The sequence below is a fragment of the Electrophorus electricus genome, chromosome 26, assembly GCF_041902795.1.
Source record: "Electrophorus electricus isolate QZ-2024a chromosome 26, ASM4190279v1, whole genome shotgun sequence".
NCBI lineage: Eukaryota > Metazoa > Chordata > Actinopteri > Gymnotiformes > Gymnotidae > Electrophorus > Electrophorus electricus.
Genome location: NC_137522.1, coordinates 9431870 through 9451935, shown reverse-complemented (window position 1 = coordinate 9451935; position 20066 = coordinate 9431870). Strand labels below are relative to the sequence as shown.

General features: G+C 44.3%; 1 protein-coding gene across 2 annotated transcripts; it reads right to left on the bottom strand.

Annotated features, from left to right (window-relative positions):
* Positions 1–283: 283 nt before the first annotated feature.
* LOC113591267 (guanine nucleotide-binding protein G(q) subunit alpha-like) lies at positions 284–18600 on the bottom strand. 2 transcript variants are annotated; one of them, XM_081708481.1, is made up of 7 exons: positions 17334–18600; positions 9896–10074; positions 9302–9456; positions 8339–8467; positions 5749–5878; positions 4769–4922; positions 284–4414 (listed from the first exon to the last, which is right to left on the bottom strand). In XM_081708481.1, the coding sequence occupies exons 1-7, from the start codon at positions 17467–17469 to the stop codon at positions 4224–4226; spliced, it is 1074 nt and encodes a 357-aa protein (XP_081564607.1). In that variant the 5' UTR covers positions 17470–18600; the 3' UTR covers positions 284–4223. The 2 variants fall into 2 exon arrangements, with proteins under 2 accessions (XP_081564607.1, XP_035379039.1); XM_035523146.2 differs by having other exon boundaries at positions 9896–10080; positions 17334–18599.
* Positions 18601–20066: the final 1466 nt, after the last annotated feature.

Below are 20066 nucleotides of genomic sequence, written 5' to 3'. Positions count from 1 at the left end.
CTTTTCGTTTGTGTCACAATAAAGTTTAAGGTTAAAAAAAAAAAAAAAAAGTTCCCACATTTCAATGGAAGCAATACACTGCTTCCTACCAAGAATCACTGCTCACCACTGGGGGGCGACAAAGCTGTCGACGTGATTACCATTATCAAGAGCCACTGAGTTTGATTAGAGATCGCGCCTCAGCTGCCAATCTGTGTTTATTAAAATGTTATTTTGTGTATTCGGTTGATTCTGTAGTAGCTCATAGCTTAGTGGTTAAGATAAAAACAAAAACACGACAAAGTATAGGAACAAAGTTTATTCCAATTTAAAACGGACAAATTTTGTTTCAAGGAGACGGCTATGAAAATCGTTTTCATGTCAATGAGTTTCAGGCAACAGTGGTTGAAATGAAACATACAAGAGAAATATGGCTAAAAAATACTGTAAATGATAAACAATTAGGCCCCCCTTTTTTGAAAGACTTCCTCATTAACGAAGGTTCCTCACTCACCCAGACCTCCCCAGCAAAAACAAATACATGCATGTATGATGTAATTCCATTTAAAAACAGCAGTTTATCATCTTAACCTTAAATAAAGAACAAAGAATTGTCCTTTTCTAACAATCGCATACTTGGTGTTTGTTTTAAAAACAGGACGATAAAATACACAGACCTATGTCCTTTTTATGATTTTACACAATCTTGGCACTTGTTAATGAGTCTGGCTCTACAAAGAAAGGGGATTGGCACACTTTATAGTACAACAATATACAATTGGTATGCTTAAAAACGCAAAAACAAATAATACATTACTTTGATTTTATACACCACTACAAAGTTCTCAACTGTTATTAAAAAAAAAGAAGCAACCAAAAATATCATTTATATTAAGTGATCCTACATACAAGTGTTCAGGTAAATTAAGGATATCAGATTTACGGGGGGGAAAAGTTAGTTTCATATTTTTAGCATCCGCCACATCAGTGCGGATGTCAAGAAAAAGTATAATTTCAATTAATTAGTGTTCACACCTCAGAGTACCTGGAACATGCTTGAACAAACAGAGAAGTTGCAGGAACTCAGCCACTATTGCTAAAGCAGCCTCAGTGCACTGACTCAGGGAGAACAAAAACAGACCCATGAACTCGCGAAGCTGGATAAACTTCTCTCCTGGCCGCGGACACCCAGTCACTGGAAAGCACATGAATGAATAAAGCTTTTTCACAGCACATATTTAGTTTTAAATATGAGCTGCATGAACATTGCACTCCGGTAGTGTTTTGCGATATTGTTGCTGTTAGTGGGAAATCATAAGATGTATAGAGTATGTTGCTTGCAGAAACTTCAGTCAAATCTTAGTGTTTGTATTGATAGAAACAAGTACACATTGCCAATTGTGATTTGATGTTTCTGTTAAGAAAGATGAAAGAAAAGATAAAAAGAAGGGAAAAAAAACAACAAACAAAACAAAAACAAACAAAAAACCCAGAAAGAAAACCTGTGGCGGTTTTACTGGCCCAGCCCCTGAATTCTTCACCTAGGATATGACCTCATTAGAGAGAGCACATGATAATCACAACTGCTGCTGTCAAAAAACCGTCAATACTTCTGTACAGGGCCTAGAGTCTATAATACTAAGATATATGAAAGATAACCACATACAGTGCAAACAGTGACCACCCCCCCAATAAAACCTCCAATACACCCAAATACAAGAAAGATCATAAATTATTCTCATTTAAGTGATTTTTGTGGCACTAAGATCCTAATTACTTGTACGTGCAGTTGACAGCATAGATTAATGCTATTCTCAGGCTGCGCCACCCTATCTGGATCCTTTGCCCTGACAAGGACAAGCACCAAAAGATCAAAGAAACACACTGATCACTGTTATTAAACACAAGAAGTTCTGCCATCAGTAAATGGGACATAATTCCTTACCATTGCAAATATGCAATAAATCTATATCCATGTTGGGCATGACCACAAAGGAAAAGTAAGTGCTTTTAATAACTGGGCCAGAGCACAAACCTGTATTATCAGACAGGGCTCCGTTATCGACAGGCCTCTGTTATTGCACCCAACCAATAACTGCATAAAATGTATGCGATGCTTGTGAAAATTATTAGGAATGATGTACGTTGTTCCCCCGTTTGCCTAAAACATACTTAATAGTTCCACATAATTTCTATACAACTATATTAACCATGACTCCACATTTCAACCGCAAGAGTACAGTATACATTAGCAAATGGGAGTTTGGATTCTTTAATCGTTTTCACCTGAAGCCCACAGTTACTACAGGTTTCATATGGTGGTCTGTTTAAGCTAAACTGAACATACGGTTTGAAAGTTGTATCCCTGGGACACCTTGAAAACTGAGCCTGCGCTGACAATAATAGCTCCACCCAAACCCCAACACACCATCACCCTGATTCAGATACTCATTTCATTGCACCTATTGGTCAGTAGTCTCAGTGAAGTCCTTTCCTTCCATCAACTTTACCCTTAGTTAGCCCTTGTAATGAAAGTATGAAAACTCATCTGAATTACATAGCAAAGACAGAAAAAAAAACAAAAAAAACCCCAAAAAACATCTACTCATCAGCTATGAAGTTCCAAGAGCTACCAGGAAACATATGGTACTCAGATCAATACTTCCTTCTATTACAAAACGCAAGCATAGACCAATTAATAACCATTGATGAACCCTCAAATTTCCTATTTGCATAAACAACAACAACAAAACCTCTTAGCATGAATTGAACTGCAACAGCCATGTATGAACTACTGCAAGCCAATAGATCTGTACAGCAGTGTAGACTCCTCCCCTTCATTAGACTCACAGGGGTGAACTAGTCCCATTATTATTATTATTATTATTATTATATATCTGGTCCATAAGTTACATAAATAAAAAATATTGATTTCACTTTGTACAGCACTCTCATGTACCATGTTAGCCAAAGGAAAGCTCAGCATCGAAACAGCAGTTTCAACACTTTGAAAGTTAGGGACGACGTGGCTGTTACAACTGACTTCAGATTGTTGCTCTTAACCTCCTTTGTACAAATGCAGCTTTCAGAAATGAATTTTACTGGTTAAATTTGACCAGGATAAGAGCGCATCACGTTGCATACTAATAGTGTTTCACAACCATAGCACACTACCTAAACAATAGATACTATGTGGCAAAATAAGACGTGGATTATAGTTCTTGACCCAGTTTCTAAGCGATGCATGTAAACATACATAAAATACAATTTTGTTTTGCAAACTTCTGAGTACATCAGTAAATATATATTCACGTTGTCCCTTCAACAGTACCGAATATGCGACCAATACTGGCAAAACATCTGTAGCAAACTATTTACTTCAAAACAGTTGAATATGAATTTGGCAAAATGGTACAAATGGAGAAGGAAACCTACTGCACGGTGCATTAAAAGTTATCATAAGTTATCTAACTGATGATGCAGGCCTGTCTATTTTTACAGTAAAAACTACACATGGAATATGAGGAATGTCACAACACTTCTCGATCTACCCCTTAATTTGGTGTGATTCTACTTTCACATAGCTCATGAACAGCTGTTGCTTTTCTGAGTGTAGCAGTAGTGCTAGATTGTAAGATAATCTTTCAATTTTTCCTAATATACCAAAAACAAAAAGCAATGCGCATGGTTTCTGCCATTCACCATGAAACGCCTTTAGAGACATTCAATTCCAGAGATCGCACCAAGTTACATTCAAAGGTGAAGTTTAGCCTTAGAGAGGCATGCAGTGCCAACCTGTGCCAACAGCGTGGCCTTTCAGGAGGAGGGATTTGCTCTGGCCAAGGTCAGCATCTCCTCCGACGCAACTTTTACCTGCGGCCCCCCTCAGCTGGAGCTCACCCCACCGCCCGCCCTTTTGCCCCCGGCGCTTCCCACGCTCGGCCCAAGTGCCCAGGCCCTCCGATGGGAGAGCCAATCGGAGGGTGGTGGAGGGCTCAGCAGACGGGGCAAACGAGAGCCTACATAATACCGCCAGGGTGAAAGCAATAGCTAAAACAAGGAGTAACAAATGAGAAACGTCCGTGCCTGGGAAGAATAGGGTTGTGTTGGTCTGCCGTCTTGGTTATGGTACAAGTATGTGCGTGTGTGAGAGTGTGTGTGTGTTGGGGGGGGTAGAGTATGCGCAGAATTCACGTTGTGCACGGGCTGTGAGGGTATCCCTCCGTCTCCCGACCCATCCCTCCTCACACCAGGTTGTACTCTTTCAGGTTGAGCTGCAGGATGGTGTCTTTGACAGCGGCGAAGACGAAGCGGATGTTCTCCGTGTCTGTGGCGCAGGTGAAGTGAGAGTAGATGATCTTATCACTGTCGGGATTCAGGTCCACAAACATCTTCAGGATGAACTCGCGGCCTGCCTGAGCATCTCTCTGCGGACCTGACCGGCAAGCAGACGGGCAGATATGCACTAAAACCCATATCAACTATAGACCAGCAGTGAAAGGCTCTAATTATGCACTATGTTTTGTCAACCACGTTAAAAAAACACAGGTATATTTGTCAATGTTCTCCATGCCAAAGACTAAAATCTCCAAAAATGTGAAAAGAATTAACCTAAATTAGCACAATACTTGCATATAAATTTATACAAAAGAACACACAAACGCACACAATCTAGTATACTGTGAATCTAACATGGTAATACACATCTTTACCATTTGGTGGCTCTGTAGTCTTCCACTCAAAGCTTGTGGAGCTAAAGCATGGTTAGGACAAGCGGCAAAGAATTTACCGTCAAATTCAGGGAAGTAGTCCACGAGGTGAGAGTACATGATCTTTTCCTCCAGCAGGTCTTTTTTGTTGAGGAACAGAATGACAGAGGAGTTCTGGAACCAGGGGTAGGTGATTATTGTCCGGAACAGGGCTTTGCTCTCTTCCATTCGGTTCTGTGTTAGAAACCAGAGAAGGAAACCACAAGGGCTTTAGCTCACCAGCCAGGGCCTGCGTTCACCACCCAACCCCCCCCCCCCCCAACCCCCCGCCATCGGACGCAGAAGGGCATAAGCACTGTTCTACAGCCCTCGGGTTCAGCCGTGTGGGACGGCTGGAGAATGAAAGATGCCCCCGGCTGCTACAGCAAGGGTCTGGGTGGAGAAGCTAGTCGCCAGTGCCCTGCTGCCCAGCTACTGAACTACCATGCATTTTACCACTCATCACTGCACATGAGGGGGGGGGGGGGGGGGGGGGGTGTAACTTGTTGGCAAATCTGCTCGAGTTTGAGGTTTTTAAACTTCCTGGCATTTCACTGAAATACACTGTCGTGGATATTAAATCAGGACATCATATGAGCTCTAAGTACAATCTAAGTGCTAACTAGCACTCAAGATTCAAATGCAGATTTTAAACCAATAGATGTTACATATTACCATTTCCTCCAGACATGCAGTCTTAGCATTTTCGTCCTTCGCTCTCCTCATGCCCCTCTCCAATTCTCTACTCCTTCAACGGCAGCCGCGTTTCCGGAGTGCATAGTGCACCAGTACAAGTCTGAGAATGATGCAATCGCTGCCCCTGGTCTAATTAAACCTGCCTGCTGCACTCTTACTCGCTCACCCTCTGCATGGGTCATTAGGAAGAAAAACGAGACACTTGCTCTTTCAGTGCTAATAAACTTGGTATAGCTTCGCTGGGAGTTTTAAGCAGACTCCTAATTTTTTTTTTGTTTCTTCAGGTGGCACCCCTCAGCAGTCACCCCCCTGTGGATCAGCGCACCTCATTGTCCGACTCCACCAGAACCTGGTCGTACTCGCTCAGGGCCACCAGGAACATGATGGATGTCACGTTCTCAAAGCAGTGGATCCATTTCCTGCGCTCCGACCTCTGGCCCCCGACGTCCACCATCCTGAGGCAGAGGGAAGACGGAACGGGATAAAGTGTCGCAAAATCGGAGCCATTATGATGAGCTCTTTACCTCCAAGGTAAAGCCAAGACCCATGTTGATTTCTGCATACACTTACAATGCCAATAAAAAATAAAGTAATGATTAATCATGAACTGTACTTAACGTCTTCGAATAAATTAGCAATGGCCTGAAAATTTGATGAAATAACATCGACCATGCTGTACATGGCAGTTGCTGTGCAGCCTATACAGACGGCAACAAATCACACGCAAATCTCAACATTCTTTTTCAATAATCTGAGAATCTTGAACTTGTTACCTGAAAGTTCTTTTCTTATGACATTCACAGAAGGCTTATACAGCTAGTAAGTGTTTTCCAGGCACCAACAAGAGATGACTTACAGGAACAGTTTGATAAATGTACAGCTTAATTCACTTGGACATGCATCAGATGATCTCAGGTTTCAGAGTCTAGCCAGAATCCATGTTTAGTCTTTTCCAGTAAACAGCACCATTGCACCATTTGTTGATCAAGAGCATTAGTTCAAATGAAGCACACTCATCTGTTTTTGCATGTGCAAATGCCAGAGCACTCAGATGGCACTATATTCATAACACTAGAACAATGATGAGAACTGCTTTCAGTCAGCATATGTCCAAGTAAAGAAAACCATGGACACTATACCCTGAACCCAACATGTCTTCACTTATAAAACGCCAAAAGGAAAAATCTGAGCTCCGACTGTCTGATTTCTTAAACCTGTCCATGATCGTGAAAGTTAATGCTCTTCTGGTCTGATCTAAATGACGAGCAGAGGTCAAGGGTGATGGGGCATGAAGCAGACTGCACCAGCTACCTAAAGGATGACCCGTGCACAGAACGACATGTAGGGAACATGACGTTTTTTTATGTTTCCTGCTAGAACATCATGCTGGAAAGAGCGACTCCGAAAGACGTGCAGATCCGACGCATTCCTCGGATCCTGGGCCGCCCTCGGGGTGGCGAAGCACCAACGTCGGCAACACGAGAGGACGCGGCGGGTGTAGAAGGGTGGAAGAACTCTTTATGGTTCTCAGTGCTGGAGCCCCAGTCCGTGCCACTTCTACAACTCGTCTCTCCATTGGTCATTTTGGCACCATGACCAGAATCGGCTGAGCTGTGCAGATGTTCGCATTACAGTGCTCCTGCCAAGACACCCATGACCAAGGCATCCGACTGCCCTTAAGGGGTTTGAATGACAAACGTGCCAAATCACAGAGGTGATCAGCCCACCTAACGATCCGATTCCGATCGGGCTGATACAAGTAGCACAGCGAGGTAAAACGAGGGCGGATGGGAGCAGCTTTGCCCTGCTCCGTCGCCTCCATTTACCTGCAGCGCCGGGGCAGCCAGGCTCGTCCGCACTGATAAAATGGGCACATCCAGGAGCGCCAGCCGAAAATAAAGCAGCCGGGCATCGGGCAACCTCTTTTCCTGCAGCTACCGTGACTGACTGACCTAGTTGCGGGGATAAGTGCTCCCGAGTAGGATGAGCCGGGGGAGAGCGCGCATGCGAGACAATCTCATCCGTGAAGCACAGACGTTTGGCCTGCTCAGCCATTATGGCTCCAGACTGCTCCGTTTATTTTCTTGAAAATTTCCCGCCGCTTCTGTTTGAGATTCCCAATGCACGGATGGTCCTAGGCTTGGTTAAACTGCTAAAGGCTAGGTTAAAACCGTCATTCCGTGTCCAAATGGCCCTTGCTAGCTGATATACTGACAGGATCTGCAGAATGTTTGATACTTTGCTCAAAAAAACAAACAAAAAAACCCCCACAAACAAACAAATGTTTGAAAGGAAGAAACGGCCCTGCAAAATACAGCGCAGTGAATGTGCTTAGAACGCTGGCTTGTGCAGGCCAGCGGAGCGGAGGGGGAACCTCTTGAGCTGAGCACCGTTGGCAGCGGGGCTATTTCTGGCGCTGGCCCGCGTAGGCAGGCTCAGCGCGCTGGCTTCCTGTCGATCCACGCGCTTTCGTAATCACTCCGCTTCAGCGACATCCTCTCCTGCTCTCTCCTACTGGAGGAAGAGGACGGCGGGACACGGCGAGGATTCTTGGTCATGCTAACATGGTAGACTAAATCCTGCAATGCTGCATTCCAGCCCTCAACTCAGTCAGTCCAAGCACCCAGCCAAAAGATCAGAACCAGCCAATCACGTTCTGCAACCCAGCTACACTACAACTGGAACTGCTGGGACTTCGGGCATGTTTAAAATGGGATAAAGACGATGATTAATGAGTGAAAGGAACATTCTCACGTGTCCAGGTCACAGAAAGTAGGAATGGGTTATGGGCTGAACAGCACTTGACATTTCTCCGTCAACCACAGCAGACAAACGTGACTGGCTGTGATGAGTCCGCAGCAAAAAATGACCATGAAGACATGCAAACAGAACATGACTTTCCCACAGTTTTCTACCTGAAAATGATGCTTTGCAAGTCGAAAGGATATTCAATGATTCCTGTGGTTGGGACGCGAACCCTAAGCACATCTTGTTGGGTTGGCAGATATGACGAGTCTGCGATACGGTCCAAATCACTTAGATAGCTAGAAGAGGAAAGAAGACGCAAAAAAGATGTAGCAAGAGATAGAGGAAGTGGGAGAAGCAGAGAAAAAGAAAAGGTATGAGGGCAGATAATCACGTTGCAGTCAGAGCCAGTGGTCCAGGGCTCCCCCCCACATCAGCACTAAGGGGATCGCTGGAGTCCTGAATGAGAACCAATAATCCCTCAGAATCTGCCCCCACCCCCACCAAGCCCAGCTGCCCAGTGCCCTTGCTGATCTTTTTAACGTGGCCATTCAAACAACAAGTCTTTGATCTGGGGTATCAGGTCCAGAGCTGGCAGTAGTAGCAGAGCCTGACAGAGCTGGTCTCAGGGAGGGAGAATGCGATTGGGGCGGGGACCAAGGCAGCAGTGCCCGGGGCAGGAGGCAGTGGAGACATTGCGGCCACAGAGGTTCTGGACGTCTGCAGCACCTGAGGATTATATTCTCCAGGTGGAAAGGGTACTCTATGATGGCGATGGTGGGCACATCCTGCTTGGGGGGGGGGGGGGGTATGTACCCTGTAGCTGATAAGTGCTCTAAATCACCAAGTTAACTGTTAGGATGGAGCGAATGACAAACATAGCAAACATGCATATGTACCTGAGCACATGCTACACATATTGAGACAGTTATTGTTACACAATCAGCAGACTGGTCATGACACACTGTGATGCGCTGCATCTCGGCCAGCGCACCACCGGCAGCTAAACGTATTTTTAACAAATCAACTAGTTATTGGAGAGTAGTAATAGTTATTATTAGATTAAAAGCAATAGTGTAAACAAAAGCAGGGCATGCTTGGAGCAGTCCTCATAAGGAAGCAGGAAGACTGACTATTTGGTGGAGTCGGAGAGCTGGTACTCTCTCCTGCGGTCATAGGCCTCCTGGATGCCTGGATCAGCCCATAGCATCTTTACCGCGTTGATGTAGGGCTGGTCAAAGGAGCACACCTTCTCCACATCCACCTCTCTCACCTGCAAAGCATTGGCCTGCGGACGGACATCAAACACCTCCATCACCACACACACACTACCATTCTAAAGGGTGAAAGATGTCAAAAGACGTCCTGTCCCCCTTCCAGGGAGGAACTCCAAATTCCAGTCCTGAACAACATTTCAACTTGCAATTAATCAAGAACAGAGGCCCTTCTTTAAAAAAAGTACCAGAATCACATTACAATAATCTTGGAATTTCCGAGACATGTCCCCAGACGCAGAACATTTCCAATCAATTCCCATGCTATTTGCAACTAGCTAAAACTGATGGCTGAGGTTTTTGTTTGTTTGTTTGTTTGTTTTTTTAAAACACCTCACTAAATATTCTGAACCCCGCCCCCCTCCCAGCCGCTCCTGTCACGCTTCTGCATGTGAGCTCCGCCCCCCCCCCCCCCCACCCCAGCCCCCCAGCCCCCCAGCCCGCGGTCCTCACCTTGTTCTGCTCGTACTTGTACGGGATCTTGAGGTTGTCCATGGCACGGATCATGGCCTGCATGGAGGTGAAGATGTTCTGGTAGACGAGCTTGGTGTAGCTGCGCCGGTCCTCGTCAGTGTAGCCCGACCCGTGGATGATGCGCATCTGTTTGATGAACGTGCTCTTTCCGCTCTCACCTGTACCTGGGGGGGGGGGTGCAACGGGGGAGGTGTGAGGGTCAGCAACGCTTTTAGCTGCGCACGCAGAAATCCCCCAGGGGTCGGCAGGCACCCGGCCTCCTGACTCGCCATCGGGAGGCGTGAGACGACAAAGATGCGCTCCAGTAGAAGTTGTGCGGATAGCAAAACAAGAATGTTAAATGTGCTTTGCGAAGTCAGCGGCCCTTTAATATTGAAATAAAAAATATACTTCAGACGAAGCGATTAGAACTGCTGTTGTGATAAAATAGACAGCTAAATTGAGTGGATAAAAATTCTAGCTCATCATATGCTGACCTCATCCTCTCTGTCTTTCTCTCACTCGCGCACACACGTCCACAGAGGAGAAATCCATTAAACAGTTTGGTTGCGTAACCGACTCCCTCACCCATAAGAGCGAAGCTAAGTTCTGAGTAAGCAACGATGCACAGGCCCCTCCTGCAGACTCTCATCACTGTCTCTGGGCCTTGTAATCTTCCTTCTGGTTACTCAAACGACCAACTGGTAACCTCCATATCAGCTGATGTCACAAACATGTAGCAACATCCCACCAGAGTCTGGGGAATAAATCCATCACAGACATGACAGGCGTTACTTTATTCACAGGTTATGCAGGTTATTATTCTGCACTCAATTCTGCAATGTAGCCTCTGGAACATTTTCCAGAGAAATGATGGTACAGTTTCATCAAGATTAACCAAATGCTTATTCTGATATACAAGTTCAAATGAAATCTAAATCCAAAAGTGCCTTACTGATCACTGATCAAGTGTTTTCAGGACAAGACACCCTTGGTCTGACATTTTTAATGACAAAATTCTTTTGGAGCACTCCGTTTCTTCCCTGCCAAGCCAAGCCGTGAAGTAAACTAGGTCAGGCCTCAGACACACACTTCCCCATGGACCAGCCGCTGTATGAGAGCTCACCTGTACACAGTGTTGACCTTGCAGAATAGCAGACAAGCGGCAGAATAGCAGACAAGCTTCACATTCAAATAAATATATAAGCAAATAGACAAGTACAGAAATAAATAAAAATGTCAGGATCACTGGGCTACATTCTCTGCTGTACGCAGGCCTGGTGCAAGCCATGGTCGCCATGGCAACCCCTGGCAGCATTCAGCAGGCGGTAAACTGAATTTCAAAGAGTGGGTCTAAAGCTTCCCCCGCCCCCCCGCAAAGCAAATAACAGGCTCCGCCCAGGCAGAGGACCAGACCGAGAATAGGAACGATCATTCAAATATAGCAGTCCAGTTTAAAGTAGACCGCTTTTCAAGCACAACATATTTTGGTTACCTGACGGGATTTTGCTGTATGCAAGGCAATATGTTCAAGCTAATAGCTAAAATGATGGACACGCACCATGCGTGAATGGAACAGTGATGAGGGCACTGTTCGACACTGAACACTACAATCTAATGTGACTGAAAAGCTACAAGTGGATCAGTCAGCCAGCCAAAAAGGGTGCAGAGAACATAGTTTTGCTGCTGAATGGAATGAAGATGTCTTACTCAAAGTTGGGTCTCCTTTAGAGAGAGGTGGGCAGTGGAACAGACTGGCCAGGATCTGCTCGTCAAAGCTCCCCTTCTAACCTCAGGAGAGGAGACCACCGTCTAACCACAGACAAGGGAGCTCAGTCCTACTACAGCAAAAGGCAGGATGAAGGTCTGGAGCAGGCATCATCCATTAATCTGGTCTACAGCCGCCGCAGACAGCCGCAGGCGGATATAAAAGCCGTCCTTCCCGCGTCTTCCACCTGCACTCCAGCTCCAGATTTAAGGCCTCTCACCCTCCATGCACTCCGGTCCCCTGGGAAGGGAAAGCAATCGGCCGGACCGAGTCCCAGACAAGACCCTTTAAACTCGTCCTAGGAGCAACTGAGATCCAAAGAAATGAAACGTGTGTGAATGAGGAGGGAGAAGGGCAAAAAAGCCACCTGGACAGATGACAGTGGGGCTTGATTCAGGGGGGAAAAATAAAAAACAAAGAAGTGTTGATTGATGGTTACCGAGACAGCAGGCATAACAAGATGCCCCATCTAAATGCCATAAATGTAAATGTAAAGATGCCCCATCTGTATGTAGAACTCTGCTCTAAATGCCTTACCTGTGCTCCTTGTTCTATGATGGACTTCTATATTTTGGTTCCTGTTTAGTCAAAACTCATAGTACTGGGTAAGATGGAAAGCATGTGTCCATTATGATGACTGGATCGTCCTTTAAAACAGCACAGGATGTTTCTGGCTTAAATGTAGACTGGCATATAGGTCTAAACATAAAACAGGAACAATCAACAAAGGCCTGTTTACACTGGCATGACACCTTCACTCATATCTAAGCTACACAAAAGAAGCATAATTAAGCACAAACCTGTGCGTCAATAGTTAGTAACTTTAGCCCTACATATCAATGGCTAAATCTACCCTCACGTGAGCTGGTGGTGTATTGAATGTTTATGCTGAAGACTAAATTATTTCTCCAGCCTTTAAATGAGAAAAGCCTGCCTCCCTACCTGCATGTAGGCGGTAGGCTTCTCTCCATCCAACAACCACTCTTGTGCACGGAAATCATGAGGTTAGAGTTTGCAAAGCATTCAACTCGCATGCAAATTGGCAGGTGCCTTATTACTCTGCGGTCAGAAATGTGCGGTTAATGTTCTAAACAACACTACACCACATCAGGCTGCTGCCAGTTAACAGCCCTCAGATCAGAAGCCGTCCTGCACAGCCGATTCCTCGTGGTGAGAGATATGGAAAGATGAGCTAGTTAACGTCACCCGACATTCAGCCTGCGCTGTCCATGTACGCTTTAATGAAATGCAGTTTTCGGTGTGGACGGCCAAATCTGAACACAGTTACACAAAGTAGTGGGTACCTATGCAAACTAGAAGTAATCAGTTACTGGTAGCATTGGACAGTACCAAACACGACCAGGATTTTTACTGCAAAGTGTTCTAGCGAAATAACCAAAACCGAATCCACTGCCCAATCTCAGTGGTTTTGCTGTTTTTCCTAGACCCCCTCCACTGCTGGGTCTGTTAAGATCATTAGTATCACAACCTCCGTTAGAGAAAGGACCAGGCAGTTTTGATATCAGGCAAATAATTTTTTTTAAATTAAAACGTTCAGCTTGGCAACATCCAATCATAGGTGTTCACCTTCCCCAAACTGAACGTGGCAGGGTTACTTCCAACCCCCTGAAGCGTGCAGCAGTACGGTGAACATCCTGACTGAGTGTGAAGCCTCAGGAAACTCACAACCCATCTGCTTTTTTAAAAATAAACACACCAATTATCGGAGCGTCAGACAGAGGTAGTGAAACAGTGGAGGTAGTTTCTAGTCTAAATCGCATCAAATGTGCGATGCTGTCATGACTATGGATTCTGAGATTAAGCAGTACAGGCCCAATGATGACTGACACTACAAAAATAAGAGTTGCTTGGTTTAAACAAAAGCAACACTTTGCAAAGGATGTTTTGACCTCTGGATTAAAAGCCAATTAAGGATATGGGGTCTGAACTAAACAGACCTGACGCAAAATCACAACTCTAACCTCAATACAGGGTTAAATCAACTTCCATGTCAGGGGTTCCAGTAATTCTGCCACTTTCATGTCAGTAGAATTAACGCACACCAGCCCTGCTGGTCTACTGCATGAATGTTGGTCTTGGGTAGGGTGTGCCCAAGAACAAGCGTACACTTCAGCACATGTAACTCACCGAGTGTCTACCACACACGCATTATGGAGTAGATACACTAAGACTTCTTAGGCAGGTAAAGATTAGATGGTGCACACTGTGTACAGGTAGAAGCAGTCAAGGTTGCAGTCCTGTTGTCCTGATGCCAAAAGAGATGGCAGACTCAAGCACATTGGTTTTGTCCAAACAGCTTTCCATGCTGCTAGTAGTCAAATTAGCGTGATCTCATTTGTGCAGCACTAATTGACTGCCATTCCTATAAAATTAATCATCAGAGCTTTTAGTGAGGCCCAGCCTCTCAGTGCACTCTTTGACTTCATGTGGATCATGTGACACAGCAACAGCATGCATTTGTGTGTGCAGCCATAGTGTGGGCTGGTATGGAGAGCTACTGCTTGAGGTCTCTTGAGTGGAGAAAGCTAACTAACAGACTTTTCCTCTCATCTCCCTCACACACACGTACACATGTCCAGCTCTCCCTCACTGTCTCTCTCTAGCCTCTTTTCATAGCACAAGATGTGTAAAATACACTCTGACCATGCTGCTATGTATAGCCACTGGGGGGGGTTGCTCGCGGGATTAAATAAATAAATAAAACATTGGTAAACACTTCATGCAGGTCACCCAGCTTTGGTGCTGGAGGCCCTGGGTCATTTCCCTGCTCAAACATACCTGACGTAACTCATCTGTGAATCACCAAGTTTGGCCGGTATGGCAGAGTAGGAGAATCACCAAACCAACGTGAAGTCGAACCCTTCAGGAACATTTACACAGCCCTGGCATGATTGTGACATGACTAGACCTACATTATTTTAATCATTTGTCTGCTGAGTCAGGTTAACGGCTTTGTTCTTCACAACACACTCATCAGGAACGTATTTGTCAAGATGCTCACTGCACACAATTAGTTTACAGAACTGCTCAAAGGCTTATTTACATATTGCGACCCTCCACAATATCAGTGCTGCAAAAGTCAATATTGCAATAACCATTAAAAGGCATAACGTTGACCTACACAAGATCGCCCGTGTGCGCTCGCTCACAAATGTTGCGATGTCTGAGCAACATGGCAAAACACCCAATGCAAACAGAAACCTGAACCTAGTACACACAGTGCCAGCCAAAGCTTTAAAACCCTACAGGGCTGTGAAACCGGATGTAATTTGTCTCGAGGAGGAGAGAGCCGAGACACCATGTGTAAAGGGAACACGAACGCTCACCGAGAACATCACAGCCCCGTCCCAGCTGCGTGGCTCCGAGTCCACTGAAAACTGAACACCACCCTGACAAAGCACCTCCTCCTGTTGTGCGCACTTATTCAAAAGCGGATGGTGCCGAGGTCGGACTACAACCACGGGCCACCTTGCCGATTCCACATGACATTTTTTCCAACAACGTAGCTCAGAGTCATTCAGATTGTTAACAACTGATGCAATTCGATTTTGGTGTTTACTTTAAGCAGAAAGAATGTGTGCTATGTAGAGGAACCAATTATACAAATAAGGCCACCAGCAGTCCAGTAGTTCAGGTTTTATAAACTGAAGCAGCATGTGAAAAACCATGTCAGACAACTTACAACTTGGTCGGAGGCCTTTGGAAGGGACAGCAATCAGAATCAGAATCAGTTTATTGCCCAAATGCGTTTCTACATGAAAGGAATTTAACTTGGTGGAATTTGAGTCAAGTATGGATATACAATTCAAAGCTTTGCCACCTCTCTTTACCAACGGTCGAAATTAAAATGATCTTTTAAATTTGTATATGGTAGCGTGTTGACACCCAAGTTGGCCTGTGCACTGGATCACAATTTCAGGTCTGTAACAGTTTACATCTGGCAACCCAGCCAGGCCACACTATGTGCTTCTCAGTTCATTTTCTGCACAGCTTTCTGTCTGCAGTTTATCAAAGGTTCTATGGGCCACCACTCCGCTCCTTGAGCAGTTTTCCCTGCCATAATTGCCAGATGACCTGAACCCAACACTAGGCTGCAGGCTCCCAAACCAGCATGGCCCTGCAGGCAACAGCAGGGCCATACACGCAAAACACAATATGGGACTAATCTGTACCAAGGAGTTGCTTAATGTGACTATCTTGATTATATATATTAAATGCTACATCATGTTTGCCAATAAAAATCCAATTAAATCTGGGACTGCCTCAACACCAGTTGAAGGTATTACAGCTGTATGACTGAGTTTTCAGAATGTTTTACCATGTTATTGCACCCAAAGTAACATTTTAATAATCTCATTGCGGTGGCAGTGGACAAACTACCTTCAGAAAACCTAAGCAAACATGTAAAAATACTGTATGTGAATCCTGGGCTGCAGTGTCTAAGGGCAAAATTCAGGCTCCGGTGCTTGGCTGAAAAAGTAGTTTTGCTGGACAACTAAATGGTCGTGCAAGTAGTCGAGGACATGTGAGAACTAATGTGGCCGCTTTCGGACCATCATGGGCAGGAACCCAGCAGTTCCTTCAAAGTATAACCACAATTACCCGGTAAAGTAATAAAGGAGGCGAACTGCAGCGCAACAAGCATTCTGACAGCATCTGCGGGGAATGCTGACAATTAAAACCGCTCTGCTCCGTTCCACAGAGAAAGTGCACCGCATCTGCACATCCTTGAGACGGCCTAAAGCAAGCCCAGGCGCGGCGTGACACCGAGCGGTCACACGCTTCCTGCCCTCTTCCCTTGGTGCATATCTTCATTCCTTTCCTTTGCATGACTCCTCGCAAAAGCCACTGGTTTCTCACGTGGCTGTTTGGCTTCACTGGGTACTTGAGCCATGTAAGACAGCCTTCATGGACCATTCGGTTGACCACACCACAAAAAAAGGGCCCCATGAGTGTGCGCACAACTGCACAAGGCATTATGCACATTATTGCTTACAAGTTGGGCAACCTAAAGCAGTATCCAAGTTATTTCCAAAGTGTACCCTTCATAAACCATGTCTGGAACCAACATTTAAAATCTCTGAGATTATTATTTGCATACATTTTTCACTACACATACAAACTTAATGGAAGGTTACCTGGAAGAATTGAATAACAGTGTTGTTACAATGGCAAGAGCAGATACAACATGATGAGAAATTTCCATTAATTTAACTTATTATTAGCTTGATTTGTTTAATATGTTTTATAAATACTAAAATATATTAAAAGATTTCAGAGCATAAATAATGATTACAGCTAATCAAGGCAGGAAATAAGGTTTTACTGAGAAATATATGTCCTGAAAGGTGGAAACAGAAAAAAACAGCCTCTCACACTTCATGACAGATACTGGTTACTAGTTGCTACTGTAAGAGCACGCACGCATTGTAATGCAGTTCAGAAGTCGCACAAGGAGCAACGTCAAACAGTCTGGGGATCCTTTTCATTAGTTTAAAACTGTATACCAAATGCCTGAATTATAAACTATAGAGAACCTCACATACAGGCTAGCAATTGAGCATATACATAAACCGTAAAGTTGCGCGTTACCCGCGCCACTTTTGACTGGACATTTTAGAATACGTTTGGAGAAAGCTGTTGCCGTACCCAGGAGAAGTAGTTTAAGCTCTCGTCTGGCGTCGCGTTTGTCTCTGCGAAGCTGTTTGTCGATCTCTGCGTTAATTCGTTTTGACTCCTTAGCCTCCTCACTCAGACAGCAAGCCATCATGGACTCCAGTGTCATCACCGCAGTGTTTTAAGAACCGATTGTTTTTTGGGGCTTTTTTTTTGAAGACACGCGAAGAAGGGTTTTAAGAAGGTGGTTCCCTTTTTGACAACAGTAATGGGGCAGGATGGGAATACAACTTTAAGTGGCTATTAATGCTAAAAACAAGGCATAACGCGCAGGCATTTAAATATAAAACAAACTCACTTGCTGGTTAGCTAGTTAGCTAACTAAGGCTAGCTATTCTCGCTAGATAAGAGAATGGGGATGCTATAACGTTAGGGCCTACGACTAAAAAGTGAATAGGAAAATGTGCCTTACAGCACCGACACACGTAGGTATAACGTTAAGTACTAAATAAATAAAGAACTTAGTGTCACTATAGCGAACAAAACAGCCGAAGCCAACGTTCATCTGATTTAGTTACCAGAAATCCCACTGGTGTGCACAGATATGGTAGCGGAGGACAGCTAGGGCTAGCTTAGCTGGCGGTGTAATTAACAACACGGCTCATTAACGTTCAATCGAAAACAAAGCCTAGATAGCTACCACTCAGACTGAAATGAACTCTTCCACCAGCAGTCGGACTACCGTCTAGAGTCCCGGAGACGACGGGACAAACTTGCCTGCCACGACATCCGTGCTGTATTTTTCTCACTAGCTCAGCTAACCGCCCCAATACCAAGACCAAGCAACGCCCGAGTAGTCGCACAGCCCGCCCGCAAAACTGTCCATCAGCTAGTCCGCCAGCTAACTAACCAACACGCTATCTAGCTAGCTAACAAACGGCGCATAATGACAGCATGAAAACCATTAAGGTGCCTAATAATACTGCATATACTAATCTAAACTATATACTAAAATAATACTGCATATACGAAACTCTTTGCCACCCTACCCTGGTGATTAGCGAGCTAGTTAGGGTAAGAGAGCGTTTGCTTTTACAATTCAGGTTCGCTAGCTACATTTTTTTTTGGTGCCACAAAACATCCACGCAATAACTCATTTCTTTCTACTGCCCTTTGACAATCTCCTTAATATATTTTACAAAATAAAACGCTTGACCGTGACCGGAGTCACGGTTAATAACAGTAGAAAAAAGCCCGAGCGTCAGTCTTCTCTGCCTCCGGTAGCCTATAGATTGTATATCACCCTGGAACTGAAAGCGCTGTGAGACTGGTGATTGATAGGCCCCTTAGCCAATCAGGAGCGGAGGTGCATCTCAAGGCGGAGCTACAAAAATGAATAAGTTTGGTGGAGAAGGACGACTTTTAACTTAAAGGGCGTGTCTCATAGTATAGAGATTTAACTGGCGAGACAACGCCCATTTCTCTTTCAATGTTCCTAAATCGTCAAACGTGGAAGACCCGAAACGTGACCCGGGTCAAACGTGTTTAATATTCAGGGGAAGATGCTACAAACTTTAAGCGAATATTTAAAATATTTAGAAATATTAACTTTAAGGCTGTAATTCCCTGTAACAATAGCATCAGCAATAATGATAATTTTGCTGTTGTTAAATTACATAATAAATCATGCAAACATTTACAAACTACAACTCCGCTGACGGATTCAGTGGAATTGTAGTTTAGCAACTTTAAATTGGGTCATTAGGTATTACCAATTTGAGCAGGAATAGATTTAATAATTATAATTTTATGATTTTGTGGCCAATTATTATTAACTTTTTTCATAGTTCATTTTCATATTAGTGGATTTGGAAACAATATGGAATTAAAATGTAATTATATGAATTAACCCAACTTCTAAAGATAATTAGCATTTCAATAGCCATTACCCTTGTTACTGTATATTTCAATTGTATTAAGTGCTCTCTCTCTCTCTCTCTCTCTCTCTCTCTCTCTCTCTCTCTCTCTCTCTCTCTCTCTCTCTCTCTCTCTCTCTCTCTCTCTCTCTCTCTCTCTGACATGCACACAGGCTTTTAGGGTTGAGTGTAGTCTTTTGGACATGAATGAAGACCTGCGGTGGTCCAGGTGGACTTAAAGTGCTGGAGTTTTTGGCTTGACCCTGAGGGATTTTATTCAGCTCTAGCATGAAAGGCTTGATAAACCGGTTTTGCATGTGGGGACAAAAGATTGACATCCAGAAAACTGGAAGAGGAACAGGAGTGTCAAATACCAGAGAAAGTTTTCAAAAAGAGGACCTGATGTGCGCATATACAGTATGACCATTGTGAGTGAATCCATAGAATTAGTATGTAACTCACAAGTGGAAATAGACTTCTCTCTAACTTAAAGAAGAATTTCTGTCACTTATAAGGTAAAAGCAAAGACGCTTATCCATAGAATATGAATGAATAAATGCACTGCTTACAGTTTACAATTCTCGAACTACAAATCAGTTTATAGACAGCAAAAGCTGGTACTGCAGCGGTGCATGTGCACACAATAAGCAATGTTAGATGCACAAATAGGTCTTTTTCTTAACAACTAACCTATTTCCAATCAAAACAGAAACATAATACTGTATTCATTAACTCAGTAATCCATTTTTGTCACCCACACTGTCAGTTACCTATTGTTCTCCAATTAAATGTCATTAGTCTGTGCTCCTATGTACATGTCTGTTGTTACAAGGACAACAGTTTGCCATCC

Coding starts and splice junctions, on each gene's coding strand:
- LOC113591267 (XM_035523146.2), bottom strand. CDS start 17,469: ATGACACTGGAGTCCATGATGGCTTGCTGTCTGAGTGAGGAGGCTAAG. Junction 8,468..9,301: donor CTCTCCGACTCCACCAAATA/GTCAGTCTTCCT, acceptor TTCCTCTTCTAG/CTATCTAAGTGATTTGGACC. Junction 4,923..5,748: donor TGGTGGAGTCGGACAATGAG/GTGCGCTGATCC, acceptor TTTCTAACACAG/AACCGAATGGAAGAGAGCAA.